We start from the raw sequence: 24,971 nt of genomic DNA on the forward strand, positions 1-24,971 counted from the left end.
TTTTTTTGCTTATTTGAATTTTTTTGGTAGTTTATCTGTGCTCTGTCATACAAGCTGATTCCCAGACTAATGGCCTCCGAGTAGATTTGAAAGAAAGCCTGAAGACTTCTTATTTTGCGGTGCTTCTGCTTCCTGGTCTTGTGAAAGCCCCAATTCACTCTCAATTTGGTCGAGCTCTGACTGGTCCAGTAGTTCAAAATCATCCCCTTCCTCCATGTCTGTGTCCTCCCCTGGGCTGGGAGCAGCCTGAGACAGTGCTTGCTGCATGCCTGCTAACTGGTCTTTGACGGCGGCAGTCACCGCAGCGGTGATGACGTCCCCAGCCAGGTTGCTCATCAGGTGGAAGGTTTGGTCACCGCTCAGAGGAAGGGTGAGACCAGCCACTGATTGCCTCTCTGAGCTGGGTCTGGGACCACGGTCCAACTGCTCCTTTCTTCTCTTGAGCTCAGTGGGCAAGCCAAGGCTTAATTCATCTTCATCGTTTGTGCCTGTGCCATTTTCTAGAGATGGAAAATCTGAAAGGTCTCGAGAGAAAACTTCCTCACTAGGTCGGTCAAGGTCTGTGAAATGTAGAACAGAGGTTCATGCTTACACACCATACTAAATTTTTTTTTATGATTCAACTTCTAAGTTATAAAGTAGTAATTGATAAACCGTTACTATCTCAGACATACAAAAAATAGAAAGTCAAAGGTTTATAAGACCCTGTAATAAACCATAATAAATCTGAAATCAGAGAATTGTCTAAAAGATCCCTGTTTTTAACTGGAATCCTCTGAGTCACTCTGGCATTCATCTAACCTCCCATCAGACCCCCCCCAAGTCTGGGACACTCTCTCCACAAGTACACACAAACACTACATGTCCCCCGATGGCCTTAGCTTTCCTCTTAAACACAAAAAGTGTGTAATGACTATTCAGCCTGTCTTAATGTCAGCTTGGGGCTCTGACTAGAGTTTAAACGTTCACCAAAATTTCATCCTGCTCCTGGGGAGAGGATTAGCTTAAGCCAATGTGGATATGTATAATCCAAAATAAAAAATATTTCAATTGGACGTTTTCATAGATTTGGGTCCAGCAGATGGTGACTATTATCCAGCCTTTGCATTTTCATTCCCGGAGATCTGTTTGGGTATCTGTAACTGTGTTTGTTTAAAGCAATGAGTTAAAAGAAGCTGCTTTTCCTTCTATTCTATATTCAACCTAAGAGCTTATGGAAACATTTAGCTTTCCATGAATATAGCTGAAATTAACCATACCGTTTTAGCAAAATATAGGTCCTGAATATATACAGGAACGCTTTAAGATGTGGGACATTTGAAAGCAATGTCAGGTAAGTAGGCAGACAGTGATTTCACTGTTTTTCACTTTTCACAGAAAATCTTTCAGTAACTCTTGGAATCTTCAAGTTAATTAATGAAAGCTTTCTACATGGGTTCGATTATTGTTGCTCCCTTTGTTGTGTAAATCTGAGATAGGATGCTTAAGAACAAAGGGTTTGTTTTACTGGTGTCGTAGGTATGTACAGCTTGTAGAGCTTGAGAGGACTTCAGTGACCCTCTTGTTCTAATGTCCACAGAAATCATGTCACCTGTTCAAGGTCATACAATAACGTTAATGACAAAAGCAAGGCTACACTTGGGTCTCCCAATCTCCAAACCTGTATTTTTTCAACACTACACAGCCTTCTTCCTTCCTCTAGAAAAAGAAAGTGTGTTCTTGCTTATAAAGACACGTATAAAATAATTAATTCATAATCCTCCATTATAACCTGCTTACATTTTCAGTATATTGTTAAAATGACTTGAAATAATCCAATGAGACTAGCAAAAGTTATTGCACAAGACTTGTCTCAAATTTCATTTTAAATTGTACTTAACCTAATTATAAAAGAAAGCTTTTTTTTTTTTTTTAACTAACTTGGAAGAAAAACAAGTTAGTTAAAAAAAAAAAATAGTATATGAGAAACCCTGGAATCAGCTTTGGATCTGGGAAACTTGCCCCCCATGCTTCAGTCCCTCTTAATAAGGACTAGCCCTGGATATATGGGATTAGCTTCTCTCCTCCCCCGTCCCATTACTGCTATAAACAATGCCACCAGATATTCCAGAAGTTAAGTGTTTACATCGTCAATTGTTTGTTTTCAAAATAAAGGCAGATTTGGACATTGATTAGCTTAGATATTTTTCTCATACTCTTCAAAAAAATAGCTTTTGAGATATAATTCATATACTATAAAACTTACCCTTTTAAAGTATATGATTAAGTGTTTTCTAATATATTCACAAAGCTGTTCAACATCACCACCATCTAATTCTAGAACATTCTCATCATCCCAAAAGAAACATATTAATTACCAGTCACCCACCATTCCCTCTTCCCCCAGCCGCTGGCAGCCACTAACCTATTTTCCTTCTGCACGGATTTGCCTATTCTGGACATTTCATAGAAATGGAGTTACCCAAGGTGTGGACTTGTGTGTCTGGCTTCCCCCACTTTAGCATAACGTGTTTAAGGTTCATCCACGTTGTAGCAAACGTGAGTACTTCATTTTTATAGCCAAGTGAGATTCCATTGTGTAGATGTACCACACCTTGTTTATCCAGTCAGCAGTTGACAGATTAAATACCTTTGCACGCACTCATAATTATAAAAATCAGAGCATCTAGGAGTGTGAGCATACCGTCAGAAGTGTCCGTCTGTGGAGTGTATCCTTCTGAAAGGTTGAAGGTCCCATTGTCAGTCCAGGAGACCTCGGACACATCTGTGTCAGACACAGACAACTCTTTGGCGGCAACGGTCAGGCTAATCTGTGTTAATATAAATACCAGTGACACATTTCAAACTTCTGTGGGGAATCTTTTGAAACATTTTCCTTTCGATATTGTTCAATCATCTTAGAGAAACAGGAGGAGTCTATTAAGAATATCATTCCAGTTTTGGTACATTTAGATAAATTTACAGTCAAACCACACAGGAACAAATTGAAAACTAAACAAAAAATACCTTAGGACAGAGAGCTGAAAAGTCTAATTCACTGTCATCTTTGTGACTTTTTTCTTTATCTGCTTCTGTTGGGAAAAAATTTGGAAGCTTTCAGTTTCCTGGCCAGCTTAGACAGCGTGTATTTTACCCATTAGATATCCTTATCCCACCTTCCTCATATTCTCCAACGCCTCCACGTAATTAAATGTTTGCACATAACAAGGTCCACGTATTTGCAACTGTTTGGTTTCCGAGGGAAATGGTCCATATCAGTGGTCCTCATAGTGTGGCCCCTGGACTTTTAGAAAGGCAAATCCCCAGGCCCTCCCCTAGACCAGCTGAATCAGAAACTCTGGGGTATGGGCCCTGCAATCTAAGCTTTAACAAGCTCTTCAGACAATTCCGATGCTCCCTGTAGTTTGAGAATCTGTAAGGTCACAAGCCAAGTTAAAAAGTGAAAAAGGAGCACATTAGTCTTCCCCCTATTTTCTTTTCCTTCCCGTTCTACTGGCCCCCTCTACTGGCTCCCAAACACAGCCCTGCCTGTGTCATTTGTTATTTGCAACCGTCCACTCCCAAAGAAAACGACTTAGAGAAAATAAATAGTAAGTAGCAAATACAGAAGTGTTGAAGCCTTTTCTCTCTCCCCTGACAATTTGGATTAAAAAGGCGATTTGTTGTATGTTTGAGAAAAGCATAAAAGCCTAAAATAGGAAAAAGCTATGTTACTTTGGGGGGATTTGCTTCTGTAATAATATGTGGTGAAAGGCTAAAACACCCTGAAATGTATTAAAGGTGATTTCATAATAGCCAGCTGATGTCTCATCTCATGCGTGGAATCTAAAATTCAAACGTTACCTACCAGCTCTCTCACGTTTCTTCTGGTTAATATATTCTCTGATTCCAAAATCTAGTTTCAGCAGAAATGACTTGATTTTGTTGTATATTTTTTGTCCAATATCATTACACTTAAAAAATGGACACAGAAATGCACATAGTACTGCAAGATAAGGAGGAAGAGAGTTTAAGGAAAGTGACCTTACTTTCCAAAGGCTACATCTTAGTATGTCACAAAATTATTTCAGTTCCCTTACGGACAAATTGGGTTTTTTTTCTTAAGGAAGCGCCTCTGTGAAATAAGTCCATAGTTTTTATTCTGCCCCCTGTAATGAAACCATTTTCTCCTATATACACACAACCCAACAGTCATGGTTTTCAAAGACTTGCAATTAGATAACTCCATCCCTTCAATCCTCTTACCCTCAAAATTTGTACAAAGGTTACGTGCTTTCCCGACAACAGTCCTGGATTAAAATATCAACTCTATTTATTTGTTAAATGATCATTTCTCCATAGAAACGTTATTAACTATCTGTTAGCCTCTCGTCAGTAATACTGGGATAATGACCTCATCTCTTGGGGTTGCTGGGAAGGATAAATGAGATAAATACAGACCATCTGAATAATGCCTTGCCCGTATTAGACTCGCTTTCCCTAGCTCTCTTCTCCTTTCCCTCCTAAACAAGGCAGATCAAAGGGCTGATATTCCACAGGAGTTCTACTTGGGAGAATGGATGTGAGCTCTGACCATTGGCCCTTTGTGTGTGAGGCATCAGGAATACAAAAAGAAATGAAGATCAACACAGGAAAGGCGTTGTATTCCCTACTGTTTATTTCTCTGCTGTTGTCAGGACACGTGCCCATTTACCTTTTAAACAGCAGATGCAAACTCAAATATCTCTAGAAGACAAGGAGGTAGGTATCTGTAAATGTTAAAGGCTGGTGCGAGAAAACTAGGGAAATACGAGGGTTGGTTGGGTGGAGAGCGACTGCCCCATCTAAAGGTGGCAGGGCCAGATCTTTATATTTTTTAGGAGAAGCAGGAAATCGAAACTTTTTTTCCAGCACTTTTGAGTTACAATTGACATACAATAAACTGTACATATTTAAAGTGTACAATTTGATGTTTTGACATATGCATACAACTAAGAAACTCTTATCATGATAAAGATAGTGACCATACCACCCCCAAAAGTTTCCTCATGTTTCTCTTAATCCCTCCCTCTGGTCTTTCCCTGCCCTACCCGCCTCATCCCCAGGCAACCATTTATGTGCTCTGTCACTAAAGATTAGTTTGAATTATATATCAATGGAATCAAACAGTATGTACTCTTTTTTTTACCTGGCTTCTCCCACTCAATCTAATTATTTTGAGATTCATCCAGACTGTTGCATACATCACTTTTTTAGTGCTGAGTAGTAATCCATTGTATGGATGTACCACAGTTTGTTCACCCGTCTGTTTGTTGATGGACATACGAATTGTCTTCTGTTTTTGGCTAACACAAATAAAGCCACTATGAACATCTGTGGACAAGTCTTTGTATAGGTGTATGCTTTCACTTCTCTTGGGAAAACACCTAGCTGTGGAATGCCTCGGTCACATAGTAGCTTTTAAAAAACTACCAAACTGTTATCCAAAGTGGTTGTACCATTCTACCTACCCACCATATCCTGGCTAACACTTGATATAGTCGGTGTTTTTAATGTCAGCCGTTTTGGTGGGGATATAATGGTGTCTCATTGTGGTTTTAATTATATTTTGAGCCGCAGCTCATGCACAATGGCAAAAGTATTCACGTATTTGTGGGGGGTGGAGAGTAGAGCTTGTTTACAGCTTTATTGACATAATTTAAAATAAAATGAATCACTTATATATAACCTTGCATTTTGACGGCTATTCTTATCATTTTGAAATAGCAACATGTCTCTAGAAAAAGGAGAAACTTTGTACAGCAGGAAATTAAAGAATAATCAACTTGCTTTATAATCAAGAACACATCCCTCCTCTTCTAAGCTGTGGAACGTCTTGTAGACCATTAAATGATACCATATGTGTCCCATCAATTAGACAAAATGTTCTACCATACTTACACAGTAGATAGCTCAGTATAACCCCAGGAATGTAACTTCCCAAGATCGTAAAAAAGGTGCATACACTGCAGACCAGGAGACAAAACTAAAAATAATAGAAGCAACATGTGACAGTTGTACATAACATCAAGATACTTTAGAGCACAGGATACACACAAAATTATTGACCTATATGCCGTCTATCATGTTATGGCAAATGTTTTTCAAACAGTGTTCTCTGCACTTAGATCTGACTAATGACTGCTGTGTTCAACCAGCCTTAGCCCACTTTCACATTAAGTGATAATCATTTGGAAGGTTCCAGAAGCTAACCTCTGGCACAGAGAACAACATCTCCTATTAATCATGCCTGCAGCTGTATTACCAGGTGCAAGAGACCTGAAGAATAGTATGTACCCAGAAACTTGTTTTACTCAGGGTCACTCGCTGAAAACAATGCAGCCCAGTAACGAAATCTGTAGGTTCAAACTGTTTCTATAAATCCACAGAAATTCATAAACACAGCAAAACATGTTATAGAAGTGAGAGGTATTTACATAAATATAACAGTAATTTGCACAGCTGATAAGCAGCCGGGATAAATCGACTGGCCATTACTATCCTCCTTCCTAACCATATCTGTCCGGCAAATGAAACTAAATTCCACCAGTGAAATTTGATTATGTTCTTTCTGTCAGTCGAAGCCAAAAGAATCTTGGTCGTTTTAAGTAAAACATCAAGACAGAAAAATTCTCCCATAAAGTCTTCACTTCTTTTTCACACTCTATTATTTAAAATAAACTATCTTACTTCTTTGCTTTACCTTTAAATTACGGTACTAAATTTCACTGATCAGCCAAGAAAATTCATTAAGGGAATTTCAAAAAGACACACAAGGAAAGGATACAGAACTCTGATCAATAACTGATTAAGAGAAACAGCAAGGGGGTCTAAAATTCAGATTAACTTTGATTTTTCATTCTTGGCACAGGGTTAGTAAATTCACTAGTCAAAAGGAAAACAAAAGTAAGAGCTGTTTCTCAAACATCAGGGATCCTTGAAGAATATGGAATTCTAATAGCAAAATGGAAGAGGAAAGACCATAAAAGTTAAAAGAACAAATAAAAGCATTACTATATCCAGAATTCAGTTTCGCAAAGGGATTTCACATTATCCACTAAATTTGTAGCATCGTTATCTTAGGTTAATTGACTTACGGTATATTAATGCAACCCAACGCAGAAGTTTAAGTTCAGAATCTTCTAAAAATGTGTTTAATCATCTCAGTAAAATAAGCATCAAAAACACAAGTCACCCCACCCCGCTACCATGTTGATATCTTTTCTAAAAATCACCTTCAGTGATTAAAATAACTTATCCATATACAATGTTGCAACTTTAGTATGCTCAAAATGTGTCCGAATATAGTTCTCTTACTCATTGAAGTTAGATTTCCTGTAACACGGTACAAAGAGAGGGATTTTAAATGAAGACATTCCTAGGTTCTTCCTTCCAACTACAGGTGGACATTCGTTTCCACAGCACTGGAAGGGAAGGGGTCTATTGATGATTCTGTAGCTCACCGGTGCTGTCAAGATACAGTGGAAGCTGCCTCTACACATAAAAACCCTATAGTGGGCATTTCTTGTAACCCCTTTCAAACCACTCAACTCTCTCCTCGTGGGTTTTCATCTTTGTTGGAAAAATACTCATTCCATTTATATAATCACTGTGGATGTTTCTGCCAAAGATTTTCTTTCTTAAGTAAAGCATTCAAGAATCTCCACTTTTTAGGCTGAAAGTGAGACTCAGTTACCTCCAAAAACACCCTCAAAGGGCTATGTGTTCCTTTGACTTGAGAACCAGCCTAGATAATATAAACTGAAATTCTTAATAACACGTTTTTATCCTCGGTCTGGCTGAGAGGACAAATCATCATTCATTTTAGTTAATAAGCTACATAAATACAGATAAAATAGAAATCCAATCCAATTTCAAAATATAAGGTTAAGGATTTTCTAGTGCTAACAGCACTAACATTTCTGAACCTTGCTAATATCAGTTTTTATGGCACGTGTTCGTAGTATATTATATTCAGAATTGGAGAACCCTTACAGGCTGATAAAATAGGTTAATTCATTTGTTTCCAAGTTTAGTTCACATTTTAAAGCACACACATCATTCTCCTTTTCTGGAAAACTTGCCTTGCCAGGGCTCTGCTGTTTAAACAGAGACATTTCTTGAAGAAATATGCTGAAATTCATCCATGATTCTGCAAGACAGTGGCTGAGCCTGGGTCTTTCATCTGGTTTGGAATTGATAACTTCCCAGCTAAAGAGAGAAAAAGAAAACCAAAACTTTTAACTGAATTGTGGATGAGTCACTCAACATTTATTGCTTTAGTAGATATTCACTGAGCACCTCCTAGTGGGCACACTCTCTGGAAGAGCCATGTGAATTCAGAGATGAACAAGCCAGACACCTGTCTAAGGAAGATCACAGGCCAAGGCAAGCAACGAGCTCCACGATTATCTGGTCACAATGAAGGAAAAATATAGGGTGGAGGCTTTGGGGCATCTTCTCTGAAGATGTCACTTTTATGCTATGATCTGGATTCGCACTATTTACCATAAAGGCTTGGAAGGGCTCCAGACAGAACAATGTACAGCATATGCAAGAGGTCCTGTTGTGAGAAGGAGCTAAAGCACCATTGGTCCCAGTATGGCTGCAGTAGAGCGAACCAGAGAATAGCATTGCAGGGAGCTGGGATGGTAGGAAGAAACCTGATCATACAGGGCCTTGTGGGATTGTCAGAAATGTTTTAAACCTTAAAGGTAGTAAAGCCACAGTACCTTTAAAGAAACCTTGGCTTTAATCTTATTATTATCCTCGTCATCAACACGAACAAAGCATTTTCAGGCCACAGTTGATCCTTGTACAATGCTGCAGTTAATCCACCTATGTATAATTTACTGTTGGCCCTTCGTATCTGTGGTTCCTCTGAATCCACAAATTTAGCCAACGACAGACCCTGTTGCACTGTAGAATTTACTACCGAAAAACATCCACTCTAAGTGGACCCACGCAGTTCAAACCCAGGTCGTTCAAGGGTCGACTGTATACTCTGTTGGTCAACTCAGCAGAAAACTGTCAAACTCAACAGGATCTCACAATACCCCGTATTTGTCTAGAGTATCTTTTCCCGATCATCATCACAGAATGTGCTGGATGTGGTGTGTGTGCCAGGCACGTGCTGTGTGTGGGTCCCCGCCTTCCCACAGGAATGGTAGTGAGCTGAAAACTAGTAACAATAGCTGCAGGAAGAAGACATGCAAATACTGGGCATTTCCTGAAGTTACAATGCCATCAAGTTCAAATCCCACTCCTGCAATCCTAACTCATCACATAAATATACCAGCTCAAACAAGCTCTATTAAGGGCACCCAAATTCATTTATTACACAGACAATTTTAAACAAATGTGTCTCGTAGAGGACACACTGTTAGTGAAGTGTCCTCTGAGCTATGACTGCAAGGGTGTCAGGGTGAGACTGATCTCTGGATTCAACTCCAGTAGCCCTGCGACAAATTAAAACTACTTTGGCCCTTAGATGCTCAACTACCCAGAAATTGTGTACATTGAGATTCTGCTACTTTTTAATAAACTTTCAAATCAACATCGAGGAAACTGTAAATTAAATAATACATTTCCCTTTATAATATAAATTTTAAGTTATATTTAAACGAGTGCAATAGCATTAAAAAAGCAAAAAAAAAATAGTTCTTGTCCTTCCTCTTTGTTCTATCAGCCTCAACCAACGTTCTGCCAGAGAGTCACTGAGCTGCCCGGTGTTCAGGCTGATGCTACTCCACGAGGTAGACATTTGCCAAATGATTTCCCGACTGTTGTAAGAAATGAACTTTTGGGGACGTTTGGCTATCAGTTTATGCCTTCATTAACTCTTCCCACACTCGAACCACTGAGCAAGCCTGTTTACATTGGTGACCAAATCTAGCACTATGCATATCGTACGAATGATTCCAGACCTATTAAAAGAAACACTAAGTTTTTATGTTACATGTAGTGGCCACTATCTGTAACAAGATCTTGCCAGTATGTCAGCTGAATGGGAAAAGATTTTGTACAGGAGAGTAAAATCTGAAATTGAACTGTGGCTTTCTTTCTAGAGCAACATAGGCTTGTTACAAATTGGCAAGGGTAGGCTACTCTACTCCTCAGTGTATGACATAAATATAGATTTTAATCTCTGCTCTCTATGCATACTGAGTAGTATTTAAGGATTTGGTTAACCTGTCTGGCAAATATAACTCTAACAAAAATCAATGAAAAACTTATAATGGAACTGTTTATTATTATTTTAACAATTCCAATGGAATGGGTGAACATTTTGCATTTTGAAGCAAATTTAAAATATACTTCCATTAGGATAATGAACAAATAAAGTGAGTTGTGTTCAAAACTGAGAGATGGGCTTCCCTGGTGGCGCAGTGGTTAAGAATCCACCTGCCAATGCAGGGGACACAGGTTCGAGCCCTGGTCCGGGAAGATCCCACATGCGGCGGAGCAGCTAAGCCCATGCGCCACAGCTACTGAGCCTGAGCTCTAGAGCCCGCGAGTCACAACTACTAAGCCCGCGAGCCACAACTACTGAAGCCCATGTGCCTAGACCCTGTGCTCTGCAACAAGAGAAGCCACCGCAATGAGAAGCCTGCGCACCGCAATGAAGAGTGGCCCCCGCTCGCCGCAACTAGAGAAAGCCCGCGCGCAGCAACGAAGACCCAATGCAGCCAAAAATAAATAAATAAAACTAATAAAATTCCCTTAAAATAAAACAAAGAAAGATGGAATGGATATGAAGGAACTCAAACTCCATGTTTATACCTGAACCTCAGGATCATAATATTGAGAAAAACATCACAGAGGTATATACACAGCATGATTTCATTTATATAAAGCTCAAAATCACATTAAGCTACAGATATTTAAGCAAGGAAATGATTTTTAAAAAAACCCAAGATTCAGGAGAGGGGATACCGAAGATGGGGGTGTGTAGGGAATGAGGCTTGAGATGGCAAGTGGGAGCTTCTTGGGTATTTGTAATGTTCTATATCTTTTTTAGGTGCTGGGTACACAAGAATTGATGTATTTCTGTTCTTAAAGCTATACATGTACACACATATGGTCTTGATTTAAAATTCCTGGATACTTAAATGTATAATCATTCTTTTTATTTAATGTTACACGAGTATATCCCACTTCACATCCTATAGTCAAAATACAAGTGTTACCCCCTGTGACAGTACTTTGGGACAATAAATTCCATTGTTACTTATATTGTTACTTATATTTATTTTTAACAAAATCCCCTTAAGGAGTTCCCTGGTGGTCTAGTGGTTAGGACTCAGCACTTTCACTGCCGTGGCCCGGGTTCAATCCCTGATTGGGGAACTGAAATCCCACAAGCCGTGTGGCATGGCCAAATTTTTTTAAAAATCGCCTTGAAGAATTCTAATGATATCTGAATTACTGTTACCATCACAAACAGAAATGAGAAATGCATCGTGTAAGTCATGAAAATATTATCTAACCAAATGGGTTTTGGGAAGAGTAGTAAATGTCTGAGATAAAATAAATGTATAGATTGTCCTGAATAAAATTTAATGGAAATATGTATGATTTCAGAAGAAAATCTGAATTCAAGGGCAAAGAAGAGATGTCACTCTACATGTACACTCTAAATAAAACATGCACCTAGCCATCACTGTCTGGGAGTTTCATAATAGTTTTAAATTGTCCAGTGACTAATTCTGAGGACCAGTGGAACATACATTTCTAATGTCTTCCATTATATACAGTCTACCATTAATTCATGTCACCACAGTTCAGTTTAGGTAATACAGTTCCATAATATATTTGAATAGTGCAGTTATGTAATTTAGAATAAGATGGGCCAACTGATGTCAACTTTTCAAATTCCCTTCTTTTATAGACGAGGAAAGTGAAACCCACATTTTCTCAGCTAGTTCAGGGCAGAGCCTGACTGGAGGCTCCTGATTTCCAACACAGTTCTCTTCCCTTTAAAACATGTGCCCCCTGCAAGGGAAGACCAAATTCAATGACATCTCCTCACTCTTTTCTAGAGTCAGGAGGAATGAGGTGTGATTGACCAGGATCAACACGGCATCATTTAAGACCTACCCATTCCAGAAAATAAGAGAACTTCCTGTGCAGAATCCAAATATTTATTGGAAAGTAAGATTCATACTTGATGGTTGGTCAACGATTAATACAAGTGACATCTGCACGTGTACACACACACACACACACAGGCTATGAGTTGCTCCATAATGAAACTCTAGGTTTTCCTAGAGAGCCCTGTCTAGAAAACACATAATCAGAGAAAGGATCTCCTGTGAATACTGGACGATGCTAGGGAAACAGATCTTTCACATGCTGTGTGGCTGTCTTCCCACCATCCTCGGCGCTGATCAACGTGCAACGAAAGGCCCAACAAACAGAAAAGGAGGCTGAAAAACAGTGTGAATCTTTACCAAGTCCTTCACCAAAGAGTGTAAGTCTTCTATAGTTGAAGCTCATTCAAGGGAGAAAATTAGCTACTAATGGCTTCAGCATGAATATTCCAGGGCTTAGTTTTTTTCTTCCATAGTTTCAGAGAGAACATGCATTTTCCAGGTTCAAAGGGAAGTAAGGTCCTTTTGTGGGTCTGTCTCTTCTTCTTTCTTTCCTTCCCTTCTCTCTACCCTTGCTTGCTTCCTTCCTTCCAGCTAGTTTTCTCTCTCCTTCCTACCTCCCTCCAGCTAGGAGATAAGGACCTCTTAAGAGTCCCTCCCTTGTGACCACCAGCTCCAACTTCCCAGACTCTCCGAGAATCCAGTTCACGTGGTTCCCAGTGAGAAGCCACACCTCCCAGCCTTCCCAAGGCCATGGCGTCTTTCACAGGGCCTCTGCCCAAGGATCTGCAGCTTGTGCAGAGCTTGCCAGAAAAGCTACCCAACTGAGGCCCTGGCAGATTCCGTTTAGTTACATTCTCCTTAAGAGAAACTAGAGGGACAGATTTTTGACAAAAGACACTCTGCATGGCCAAGACAAGCAGCTGTTTACTGAAGAACCGATATGGTTCCACCAGTCCGAGAAGTTCTAAGGGAATAAGAATTAGAGAGATAGCCCCTCAGACAAGCAGCCTCGCTTTGGCACAGAAGGGAGCTCTGCTTCCCAGTAGAATCCGAAGCCAACACCCCTTCTTTCTGCCTCCATAACCCTACTAGAATACAATTAGGCATAGACGTTAGATGTGGCCAAAGTAATCTCGTTAGGCAGTTCCCACGTGGGAAGTGTGTGTGAACCCCAGGGCACTGTTTCTATAGCAGCTGTCATGGCCTCACTCCAGAAACTCTGATGGAGCAGGCCTGGGGTGACCTCAGAAACCTGCCTTTTGAATTAGTGTCCCAGGTGACTCTGAGGCACGTGTTTCTTATCTAAGAGTTACAATAAGAAATACCCAGTGAGAAAGTGTCAGGCCGCAGAGCAGGGAGGTGCCCCCCAGGTGGGTCCTGGCCACCACCTGAGTTGAGCATCAGAAGTGAGAGTCCAAAGAGGCTGGAGTTGGAGGGACAGAGTGTGGGGTGTAGAGCCTGCACAGAGAACACTGGCCACCTGCAGGGTCCCCTGGACCCTCCAGCTGAGGGCGCATGTGTGAGGCACAGGGCATGGGAAAGGACAAGAGGGGACAGAGTCCTGTGCTCACAGGGTTGGGAAGGATGCCTGGAAATCCTTCCCACCGACTAGACTGGAAAGCCTCAAAATTCACACGTCGGGTAGAGTACTCACAAGGGTCCTACCTCAGCAGCAGAGAATAACGAGCCCTAGACTGAATGCTGCTGTGGTCCTAACACGTCTTAAAAGCAACGTCCAAAAGGATCCAACTGATTTCAAGTAATTTAACTGTGTGATTTAAGTAATTTAACGTAGGAATAAAAAGTGGTGAGTTTTGTTATGAACCAAATAACCCACATGGTCAAACAGATCTGAATGATTTTTTAAATTTTTCTTTCATACCTATCTCTTTTTTTTAGTTGAGTTTTCATTTATTTATAACATAGGAACTTACAAAAATGCAATTGTAAAAAGTATGTCATTTACAGTGTCATCAAAAACACACCAAATTCCTAGGAATAAATGTTACTAAAGATGTATAAATCTCTACCCTAAAAACTACAAAACATCATTAAGAAGAACTAAAGAAGACCTTAGTAAATGGAAGAATACGTTCAAGGAGTAGACACACTGGCATATTGTAAATACACCAATTCTCCCCATTGACCTACAAATTCAAAACCTCATCAGAATTTACAATGCCAATTGGCTGCCTAATCCTAAAATTTAAATGGGAATTTAAAGTACCAAGAACAGCCAAGGAAATCTTGAAGAAGATAAACAAAGCTGCAGACATATGCTACCATATTTCAAGCCCTATTATAAATGCTGTTGAATACACACACACACACACACACACGTATGAACACATAACTATAATTTTGTTTTTCTTTTATCTTTTGTGTATAGTTTTTAGTGTAGAGGGTTATGCATCCTTTAGGACGTTTGCTCCTAGAAATCTGATGGGTTTTGATGCTATCGTGAATGATGTACTCTTTTAATATATGCATAGTGATTTCCTTGCACAGTATTTATGCAAGAAAATAGCAAACTAATCGTGATAATAAATGATGACACTACAGTTCAGTGGGTAAAGAATTTTTTATTAACCGGTTTTCACTGAAGTATAGTTAATTTACAATGTTGTGTTAGTTTCAGGTGTACAGCAAAGTACCTTTCTTTTACATGATTGTGTACCTTCTTTCTTTAAAAGTCTACTTAACAAAAAGTCTTTAAGTGTTATATTCAAAGACCAGTTAGCCTTTGCACAGTTTAAGGGCTCCATACATGAACCTTGAATGCACTTGGTTTTCAGGGTGCAGTACACAGTTCTCCCCGTTAGGGGGCTCTGTGAGACTAAGAAACGTGACACTCGGGTGCTCTTTAAAAATAGACGGTAATTCTGGAGGAGAGAACACGTGCCAGCAGCCTGCTACATCTCTTTCACCCCAAGTGTCTTTGAGCACAACCAAAAATTATGCTGAAATAAATGAATCCTGGCAGAGAACGGATAATGTGTCTCAGTGTCATTTCCCCTCCGTTCATTTCAATCACCATGCACTGAGTGCGGTTGTCTGTCTGTCACCAGTCCCGCCTCAGGGATTTCGCGATAACTAAGGCACAGCCTCTACCCGTGAGCGACCCCAAAGTGATTTCTCCTTCGCTCGTGGTATATATGAAATTCACGTTTACAAAATGACATTTCATTGAATCTAGGGCTGTTGGTGGGGGAAAACATTCAAAAACTAAGCTGGGGATCGGATATATGAGGAGAGCCTGTTGAATATAAGATACTCTCTTTTCATTATTGTACACTTTACAGGATAATAAATCTTTTTAGCTTATACTAGTCAACCTAAAAGTCAGAAGGTGTTTTTATAACTGAAAGTAATTTTTCAAAGCAAAAAAAGGGATTTTTTAACATATCAAAGCTCAAATCCTTTCACATATTTCTTCAGCTTTAGATTTGCGGAGATGATTACCAACAAGAGACAGGAATCGTGGAGCACATGGAGAGAGAAGGAGAAGAGTGTGAGGCGGAGGCACAGGGCACAAACGAAGCCTGATGGTCGGGTCTGAGTTCCTGGGTTCTGCTGAGCCCAAAACAAATTCAAACATGGACGTCCTCTTTGTGGAGCCCATTCCCTTTTTCACCTTAAGCTGGTTTCAGTTTGGTTTCTGGTATTTGCAACACAAAATAAAGTGCTACAGGGCTTCCCTGGTGGCGCAGCGGTTGAGAGTCCGCCTACCTATGCAGAGGACACGGGCTCGTGCCCCGGTCCGGGAGGATCCCACGTGCCGCGGAGCGGCTGGGCCCGTGAGCCATGGCCGCTGAGCCTGCGCGTCTGGAGCCTGTGCTCCGCAACGCGAGAGGCCACAACAGTGAGAGGCCCGCGTACCGCAAAAAAAAAAAAAAAAAAAAAAAAAAAAGTGCTACATTTTTCCGGGGAGGGGGTGGGCAATGCAGAACTGTAGAATATATTTTAAATTGTAAGGCAGAAACAACTATTAAAAAGAGTTATGGAATAAGATTCCACAGAGATCAGCACGACAATTTATTCACTTTTTTTTTTAAGTCTTCAGTACCTGAATGGTTTCATTTGTTACTTTGTTCACTTTATTTTTTAATTTTTATTGAAGTATAGTTGATGTACAATATTATATGTTACAGGGGTACAATATAGTCATTCCCAATTTTTAAAGGTTATACTCCATTTATAGTTCTTATAAAATATTGATTATAGTCCCTGTGTTGTACAATATATCCTTGTAGCTTATGTTATACCTGACAGTTTGTGCCTCTTACTCCCCTCCCCCTATGTTGCCCCTCCCCCCCCACTGGTAACCACTAGTTTGTTCTCTATATCTGTGAATCTGTTTCATTTTTGTCATATTCACTAGTTGATTGTATTACTTAGATTCCACATATGAGAACACATAGTATTTTTCTTTCTCTGTCTGACTTATTTCACTTAGCATAATACCCTCCAAGTCCACCCATGTTGCTTCAAATGGCAAAATCTAATTCTCTTTTACAGGCTGAGTAATATTCCATTGTATGTACCACATCTTCTTTATCTATTCATCTGCTGATGGACACTTAGCTTGCTCCCATATCTTGGCAATTGTAAATAATATGCTGCTATGAACACTGGGGTGCATGTATCTTTTAGAATTAGTGTTTTTTAGGAAAACGGTTCTATTTAGGTGATGGTTTTAGTAGAATGGAAGGATGCTAATAGAGTGAAAACTTCACACCAAGGCAGCTGATGAAAAATTCAAGGAATGGGGGTTCCGGGCAACGTGAGATAAGAATACTGGCTAACACTCAGCAGGAGCCGGGCACCGCTCCATATGTTGTGAACTCACTGTCATATTCCACCCTTACAGTCAGCCTGTGAGCGGTCCTATTATTTATTCTGTCTTACAGATGAAGGAATTGAGGCTCAGATACATTAGCCATCCTGCTGAGGTCACAGAACAAATACACACAAAGTAGGGCTTTCATAAATGGAGCCGAGAACGCTTATAATTGGAGGTTGAGACACCGGAAGAACTCTCTGGAATGGAACTTGGCATCGTTTCAAAGACGAGTGGGAAGAACACTAGAGCAGTAACGTGGACAGATTATGGACTCCCTGAATGCTGAGCTACAGAAATAGACATATCGATACAGCATCTCGGTTCCCAGGTGAAGCCTGGAACCAAGGAGTTTAGATTCCTATTTTCTCTCTCCACTGCTTCAGCCCTTTCCAAGCCAGGACCCTCAAGTGATTCCATACCCTGTGCCAATGATACCCTTGATCTCTGGGCGCTCCCAGGCCGGCACTGTGTCACAAGCACCGTGTGCATCTCCTCCCTGAATCTCTCCTCCTGAGCCCTGCCCACCTCCACCAATAAATCATTTTTTCTTTTCTTTTTTTTTTTTGCGGTACACGGGCCTCTCGCTGTTGTGGCCTCTCCCATTGCGGAGCACAGGCTCCGGACGCGCAGGCTCAGCGGCCATGGCTCACGGGCCCAGCCGCTCTGTGGCATGTGGGATCTTCCCGGACCGGAGCACGAACCCGTGTCCCCTGCATCGGCAGGCGGACTCTCAACCACTGCGCCACCAGGGAAGCCCCATCATTTTCTTTTGTAGCAATTTTTCAATTGTAGTTACTTTCCTTTGTAATGTTGACACCTCGTGAGACTTAAATGCCCTGAACGGATTCACAGATACGGCTCTGTCTTCAGCAGCTGACAGAACTTGACTTCTACAAGGCACATAAAATATCGAATGAAGGAATGGATATAAACAATGAACAGATATCAAACAAAGAAAAACAAATCAAAAATAGTTTAGTGACTTCTATTGATTTTTTTAATGCATTTAGCTGAATGCTTCTATACATTACCTATCACAGTAATTAGTGTGTATTCCTTTATATGTGTAGGAATACATCACAGGCAAAACGTCTAAAACATTTGGAAACCAACTTTCACTTATATGGAATAGTTTTATTTTTTTTCCTTGGAAATGCAGAATTAAACTGCCTTCGAAATTAGGTAACCAAGAAATAGGGCTCATTTATATCAAATGTTTCCTGAGGTGGAAATTAGTATTTTGTGTGGAACTCCTTCTGGCAAAACTTGGGCCCTAACGCCTGGAGATCCCTGGACCCAGCACCTTCTGTAGACATTACTCTCACATGGACCCACGAGCACCTGTGCGACCCGTGGAGACCGGACTGGGGCTCGTGAAGTTGGCCAGAATGTGAAGCCCCATGAATATCCATCCTTCTATCGGGATAGGGAAAATCAGTCCCTTGTTTGTTCCTGTCGGGTGACCTCAATCCACTGGAGAGTATTTTCAGCTATTGCTGTTTCCTCTCAAACACATGTGCACGTACACACACACACACACACACACACACACCCCTTTCTGGTCACTTTTTAGATTTTCCATATCCTTACGAACTCATATGGCAATAACCATTTCCAAAGATGTTTAGAAGAACCGTCAAAGTACCTCCAGAGAAAATACATTATTTTACACTAATTTATTTTATTTTTAATCCATAGGAATTGGAAATTGAAGGCAAACCATATTTTACAGAAAGTTAACAATGTCAACATCCCAAACTTTTGTAAAAGGGGATTTGCTATAACCTAAGCTGTCACCTAGCAACCGGGACAAACAACTGCTTCACCCATCTTACCTATAAATATGCTTTGGCCCGGGAGCCCTCACCACCCTGTCATTCTCGGCTGGTGACTAATGGTCTCATGTTCTCTGTTGGTAGTGAATATCTGTTGATATTAACCCCTGCATAATTTTTCTTAGAAAGGTCAGTCAGTCTCTAGTTACAGATTTGAACATTTCTGAGTGCGATGTGTTAGAACTGTTTTTAATCCTCTGGATCCATGTCGTGTTCCTCCGCGTGCAGGCGTGTTCGCGTGTGATTGTGTGTAGGCAGAGAAACGAAATAAAAACAGGGATCCTGTTTCCCTGCACAAACCCTCACAGAATTAGAACCATGACAAAGCAAATAAGATACGTCAACTGGAGGATTAAATAAGCAAACACAAGATTAAGAAATTACAGAACACTCAATGTGAAATTGTCACTTTCTCGGACCAATTAACCACGTGGACAACTTCTCCCCCAGGAGGCGCCACCTGAATGTTGGCTCTTCCTGCCCTGAGAAGCTGAGCCGCACCGCCCTCTGGGCAACTTGGTGTTTTATTTGGAGCTCTCTCCTTCTTTTTATATCAAGTCTCAAATGAACTAGAGATCAGTCACTTTGTGAAACTGCCCCTTTCTTCCTTCCACCTCAGTCTCTGCCCTGCCACTTCCCTGGGTGCAGAGATTATCAACTACCCAATCCACCAAGATCATCTGGAAGCCTGGCGTTTAGCTGCCCATCACGTTACTTCTTGTATGATTCTAGTTTCCATGAACAGATGCCAGTAGAAGTTATTTTCCAGCGTTTTCAATTTTGTTAACCTTTCAACAAGTAGACTTTCATAAACCCAGGGCATGAACAATTTAAATTCCATTACCAGCTCCTGACAAGCTCCTACTTGAGACCTGCAGGAGATTAAACACCCTTTCATTTGTGAACACAGAGATTTGCTTTAATCACTACCCCTGAGGGAAGAAAAGGTTTCTATTTTATCCCCGAAGGACAGATAATACCTGAGAACTAGGAAACACTCCCCAAGGAAAACAGAAATTGTTCTTGTAAGGCAAGTTTGCTAATTCAGATATAAGCCTTTCTTTTGCATTCTGTTTGGGATCCACAATTTCCAATGAAGTACCGTCCAGGATTTACTGCAGTTGGAATCAAAAGGAAATGTCCTCTCCCTGCCTTTTTCTCTCTTTTTTTTTTTTTAACCTCTGGCCTAGTTACATGAAACCTAAGCTTCTGTGACAATACCAAAGAATGTATTGTTTATGGTGCAAAAATTTTTCATTAACAATATAGTTCCTCATTTTATTTTTTGAGAGACCTTACGCGTCACACTGGGCTGGAACAGGTATACACAACACAAACAGACTGAACGATGATAAAGTTCCTCCAGAGGGCTTTTTAAATGAAGGCCTATTAAAATTAATTCTGTTGGGAGAATTTGTTGTCAGCCTTTGTGTTGAAGGCAGTACCTTGGAATATGGCAAACCTGGAGTCAGTGACTATCAGTCATTGAGATATTTATTCAAAATGCTACACTGTTAAATCATAGGCCACAGTCCCACCTTAGTCCTTTAAAGACTGCATCTCCCATTTATCTTCATTTAAAAGCCGGTGAATGATGTTGGTGACTCTTAAAGGAACATACCCTTACCAAGAGGATCACTGTTGTCAGTCATAGAAAACAATGAGAATCGCATTATGATGTCTTACTGCTTGCTAAATTGGCCGTAGGCCTCCCTCAGAAGCAGATTTTTAACAATAAGCTATTGTATGGATATTGCTTTTTTTTTTTTTTTTTTTGCAGTACACGGGCCTCTAACTGTTGTGGCCTCTTCCGCTGCGGAGCACAGGCTCCAGACACGCAGGCTCAGCGGCCATGGCTCACGGGCCCAGCGGCTCCGCAGCATGTGGGATCCTCCCGGACCAGGGCACGAACCCGTGTTCCCCGCATCAGCAGGCGGACTCTCAACCACTGCGCCACCAGGGAAGCCCTATTGCATTTTTTTTTTTTTTTTTTTTGCGGTACGCGGGCCTCTCACTGTTGTGGCCTCCCCCATTGCGGAGCACAGGCTCCGGACGCGCAGGCTCCGGACGCGCAGGCTCAGCGGCCATGGCTCACAGGCCCAGCCGCTCCGCAGCATGTGGGATCTTCCCGGACCAGGGCACGAACCCGTGTCCCCTGCATCGGCAGGCGGACTCTCAACCACTGCGCCACCAGGGAAGCCCCTTATTGCATGTTTTAATGGTAAATTATGTAATACTCAACAGCAGCATGGCGGGAAGGTGCGGATGTATTTGGGAGTGGGGAGGGCACGAACTAGAAAGGAGTATGTGCAGAGGCAAGGGAGAAGTGGATCTGGGCACAGGTTACCGAGGAGGCATCTCTTGCCCAGGGAGGGTGTGCAGTGGTTGACGCTACGGAGTGAGGACAAATTTCAAAAGAATGTATTTCTCCTAGTGATAGTTTCTTTAGGAAAACAAAATTCTAAAAAGTAATTAATAGAGCCTGTCTGCTTTAGAGAGTGGGCTTCTACGGGATTGCATTTCCCCCACGTTCTCATACACATAGAACAGCAATAAAAATCTGGCTGATAATTAACTAAAAAGGAGTTGCCTTCAGTGCATTTCTCACCACCTTGATAACCGTCATTGTGCATTTTATACCTGAAGACTGAAGGGGTTCCTGCAAACACTTACTTAAAGAGTTCCTCCGACATTTCACTTCCATTCACATTATAAATTCGCTCAGGAAAACTTTTTCTTAAAAATTTGTATTCCCTTGTGCTGTGAAGTTCAGTGAAAGTAAATGAGATTGGAATGATCTAGGCTGAACCTTATATGCCAGTGAGAGAGGTGCCTGCCATCTCCCCCATCCTCCTTCATTTTTGCAGACACTCACACCTGCCCCCAGAGTCCAAGTTCCTGTCCGTGGTGTTCAGGAGAATCTAACGGCTGCCACACGCGCTTTCTGTATGTGTAAACTGCCAAGCAGGCGTATTGGAGATCATCTGCTTGCCCAGTCTTCTAGCCATTTCCAGGAAGCCGCCGACAACTGAATCAGATCTCCTAGGCAAGTGCCTGTGTGTTCACAACTCCCGCAGCTCTCTCCGGGGCACACGGTTACATCCATACCCCTTTCTCCTCTCCCTCTAGGTCACTGTCTACTGGATTGGCTAGTCGGTAAAATGTTAAATGCCTTCTTGTTTTTATACACATATAGAATGTATTATTATCCCACGTTCTGCTTGTACTCTATTGTAGCGATGCAAAATTTGCCACCCCAAGTTGTCTCTTTGGCATGCATATTATTTCAAGGTGAAAACAATCAAGGCCCAAAAAAACTCAGGAAGAAACTTTGACCTTCCCCCTAACTGCCTAAAATAATGTATCAACAGATAGAGGGCTTGTTCCAAGAAGCAAGCTAGCAGCAGAGACATCTGCCAAGAATATGGGCTGAGTGTGGTGAGGGAAACTCAGCAGGACCTAGAGATCAGAGCCCACTCTGTGTCCCATTGTCTCTTCCTGGCCCAGCAAACCTTTACTTACCAAACATCTGCTTTTCTACCTCCATGTCAATTGCCTTCCTAGCCTTTGAAGTTCCAGACCACTACCCTCAACACCTCTTTTGTCTTTAGCTGAAGACGGTAGTTCTGGTGAGGGTTTTGGCCATTCTGGAAAGTTACTCAGTTCTCCTAGGTCTCTCCCATGTGTACAGGCTATTAAACTTTTGTTTTTCTCCTGTTAACCTGTCTCGTGCCAATTTAATTCTTACACCAGCCAGAAGAACCTAGAAGGGTAGGGGAAAATTTCTTCCTCCCCGACACGATAATCTACTAACATGAAACAGACTTGATAAGAGCCTATAGAGTAAGATGAAATAGCTCTTTGATCAACCTTAATCATTTATTTGGTTGGCCGAAAGTTCGTTCAGGTTTTTCCGCCAGATGGTATGGAAAAACCCGAACGAAACTTTGGGCCAAACCAATACTTTTCCCATGTGAGAACCATCTAGAACCACAAGGACAAAAGTACTGTGAAATGCCATTTAACTGGGCCTGGACCTTCCAAGGGTTGTCTCCACCCAGTTAGGGAGATCAATTAAGTGGTGCTAAATATTTCATCCTGAGCTCCCTGTGAGTTCATCAGCCTAGGTGAGAGCCACACAGGTAATGAGTCTTCAGGGAACTGACCACAGCCAAAAGGGAACGAATGGAGCCAGATGGTCAAAGAGAATCACCTATACTTAAACAACACAATGACTATTTTAAACAAACGTTCACTGAAAGACAGAGAGAGATATCTTTTAATCATTGTCTTGAAAGATGTTCTAGGTTTAGAATTGTATTTTGATCAGAACTTAATTTATTATGTATATTCTTCTTGCTTTTTTTTTTTCCCTAGCTCATGCTACCACAATGCATTTTCAAGAAATGGAAAAAATGGCTCATCAAAATGTTGGGTTCTAGAAAAGGTAATTGTTTTTAAAGACAGATATCTGCCTTTGTTTCTCTTACAAACAAAGCCCATACCTTCTAATCTATGTAATCTTTAACAAAACTATCCAGTGACAACATGACTTGAGTGATTCCTCTACATACCACAGCCACTAGACACCCCAGACGCTAAGAATATGATTAGGTTCACTTAAAAATTCAGTTCACTTTGATTATATAGTCCGAGAGGCCAGGAATGAACCAACTCTGTGAATTCTGTTCTGAATTGACTCCTTGGAATCATAAGAGGAAATGAAATTAATGTTCTTTAAACAAATTATGCTAAAGAATGCCACAGATCAGTGGCACGGCGACCACAGAAGTCCCCGGGAGGCTGTTCTGACTGGTCCACAGGAGGAATTCGGGTTTCTCAAGTCTATAAAATAAGGAGCTGGACCAGATCGGATATTAACTGTTTTTGGATAATGGCCCCCTTCAAAATACCTCGGGAATTCAGAGGGTCCATGGGCCCCGGGTTGACTGCTGCTGGATTCGATAATCAATGATGTCTTCTGCTCAAGGATTTTATAATCCACTCACATTTACCTAAAAGGCTGAATTTAGGAAAACTAAATATGTCCCCTACTTTTATGAAATAAACATTTATCTTCTCCTATAAAGAACTGATTTAGAAATTGATATGAACTTGAGAGAGGAATACTTGAAGCTGGCAATATCCCTTAACACATCCCTGGTGGTACTGATGGGAAAGAGAATCTCAGCCAGCAGCTCTCAGTGACCCTTCAAGTACTGATGTCAAAGTGTCAGATCTCAGGCCGAAAGAGGTTCCCAGCAAACAGACCTCCTAATAGGCTGAGAAGGCCCAGTCTGCTTCCATTTTCTGAGGCTGTGAGGGTATTAAAGATGTAAAATGTCAATATCTGTGGTCCTGTAATGGAGAAACTTAAAGCCCTATGAGGAATTTCATCTTTCCTTTACAATGGGTTGCTGATTTCCAGGCCCTGGGGACTGCAAGGCCAGGGCAGATGCCCAGCTGGCCTGCCTTCTGCAGGCTCAGTCAGTTGGACCCCTGAAATTCTGTGTTTGGTCAAAGCAGGGACCTATGATTTCATTGGAAACAGTGGAGCAGGAGACCAAAGAGATGGGGGTCAGAAGCTAAAGGCAAATTTACCAGAAACAATGGGCACTCCTACCTGTCAAGGCCTAATTACCTGAGAATCATTCAACTTCCTTTCTTAGATTTTCATCATGGGCTTTTTTTTTTTTTTTTTTTTTTTTTTTTTGCGGTACGCGGGCCTCTCACTGTTGCGGCCTCTCCCGTTGCGGAGCACAGGCTCCGGACGCGCAGGCTCAGCGGCCGTGGCTCACGGGTCCAGCCGCTCCGCGGCATGTGGGATCCTCCCGGACCGGGGCACGAACCCGTGTCCCCTGCATCGGCAGACGGACTCTCAACCACTGCGCCACCAGGGGAAGCCCTCATCATGGGCTTTAAAAGAGCTATCACAGTCTATCTTCATCCGTTGCAAACAGTGGTCACTTTTAAGCTGCTTTTTCAGTATTAGATAACTTTCCTATTCCCTTATCTGGGCTGGTGTAGGTGATTAATTCGCAACCATATTAATGAGTAACTGGCATGAATACTCTTAGACTCAGGGTAGAACTTGAATGCTGACTGGAGACTAAGAAACCAAGCAGTACACCCTTGGGGCAGTCAACTCAATCCAATAAATATTAACTTACGAATGCGTGC

At 41.3% G+C, this 24,971-nt stretch overlaps 1 protein-coding gene across 2 annotated transcripts in view; it reads right to left on the reverse strand.

The window, feature by feature from the left end:
• The window catches only part of RETREG1 (reticulophagy regulator 1), a 121,840-nt gene continuing 96,869 nt past the window's right edge, over window positions 1-24,971 (reverse strand). The window contains exons 2-7 of one of the 2 annotated variants that reach the window (XM_065873998.1): window positions 8,103-8,229; window positions 5,920-6,004; window positions 3,848-3,985; window positions 3,007-3,071; window positions 2,684-2,810; window positions 1-560 (exon numbers count right to left, since the gene is read on the reverse strand). In XM_065873998.1, coding sequence (XP_065730070.1) covers window positions 67-560; window positions 2,684-2,810; window positions 3,007-3,071; window positions 3,848-3,985; window positions 5,920-6,004; window positions 8,103-8,229 — 1,036 coding nt within the window. In that variant the 3' untranslated portion in view covers window positions 1-66. The remainder of the gene's footprint in view (window positions 561-2,683; window positions 2,811-3,006; window positions 3,072-3,847; window positions 3,986-5,919; window positions 6,005-8,102; window positions 8,230-24,971) is intronic. The other variant, XM_065873997.1, reaches the window with a different exon arrangement.

Source organism: Phocoena phocoena, chromosome 3 (assembly GCF_963924675.1).
Source record: "Phocoena phocoena chromosome 3, mPhoPho1.1, whole genome shotgun sequence".
In the NCBI taxonomy this organism is placed as follows: domain Eukaryota; kingdom Metazoa; phylum Chordata; class Mammalia; order Artiodactyla; family Phocoenidae; genus Phocoena; species Phocoena phocoena.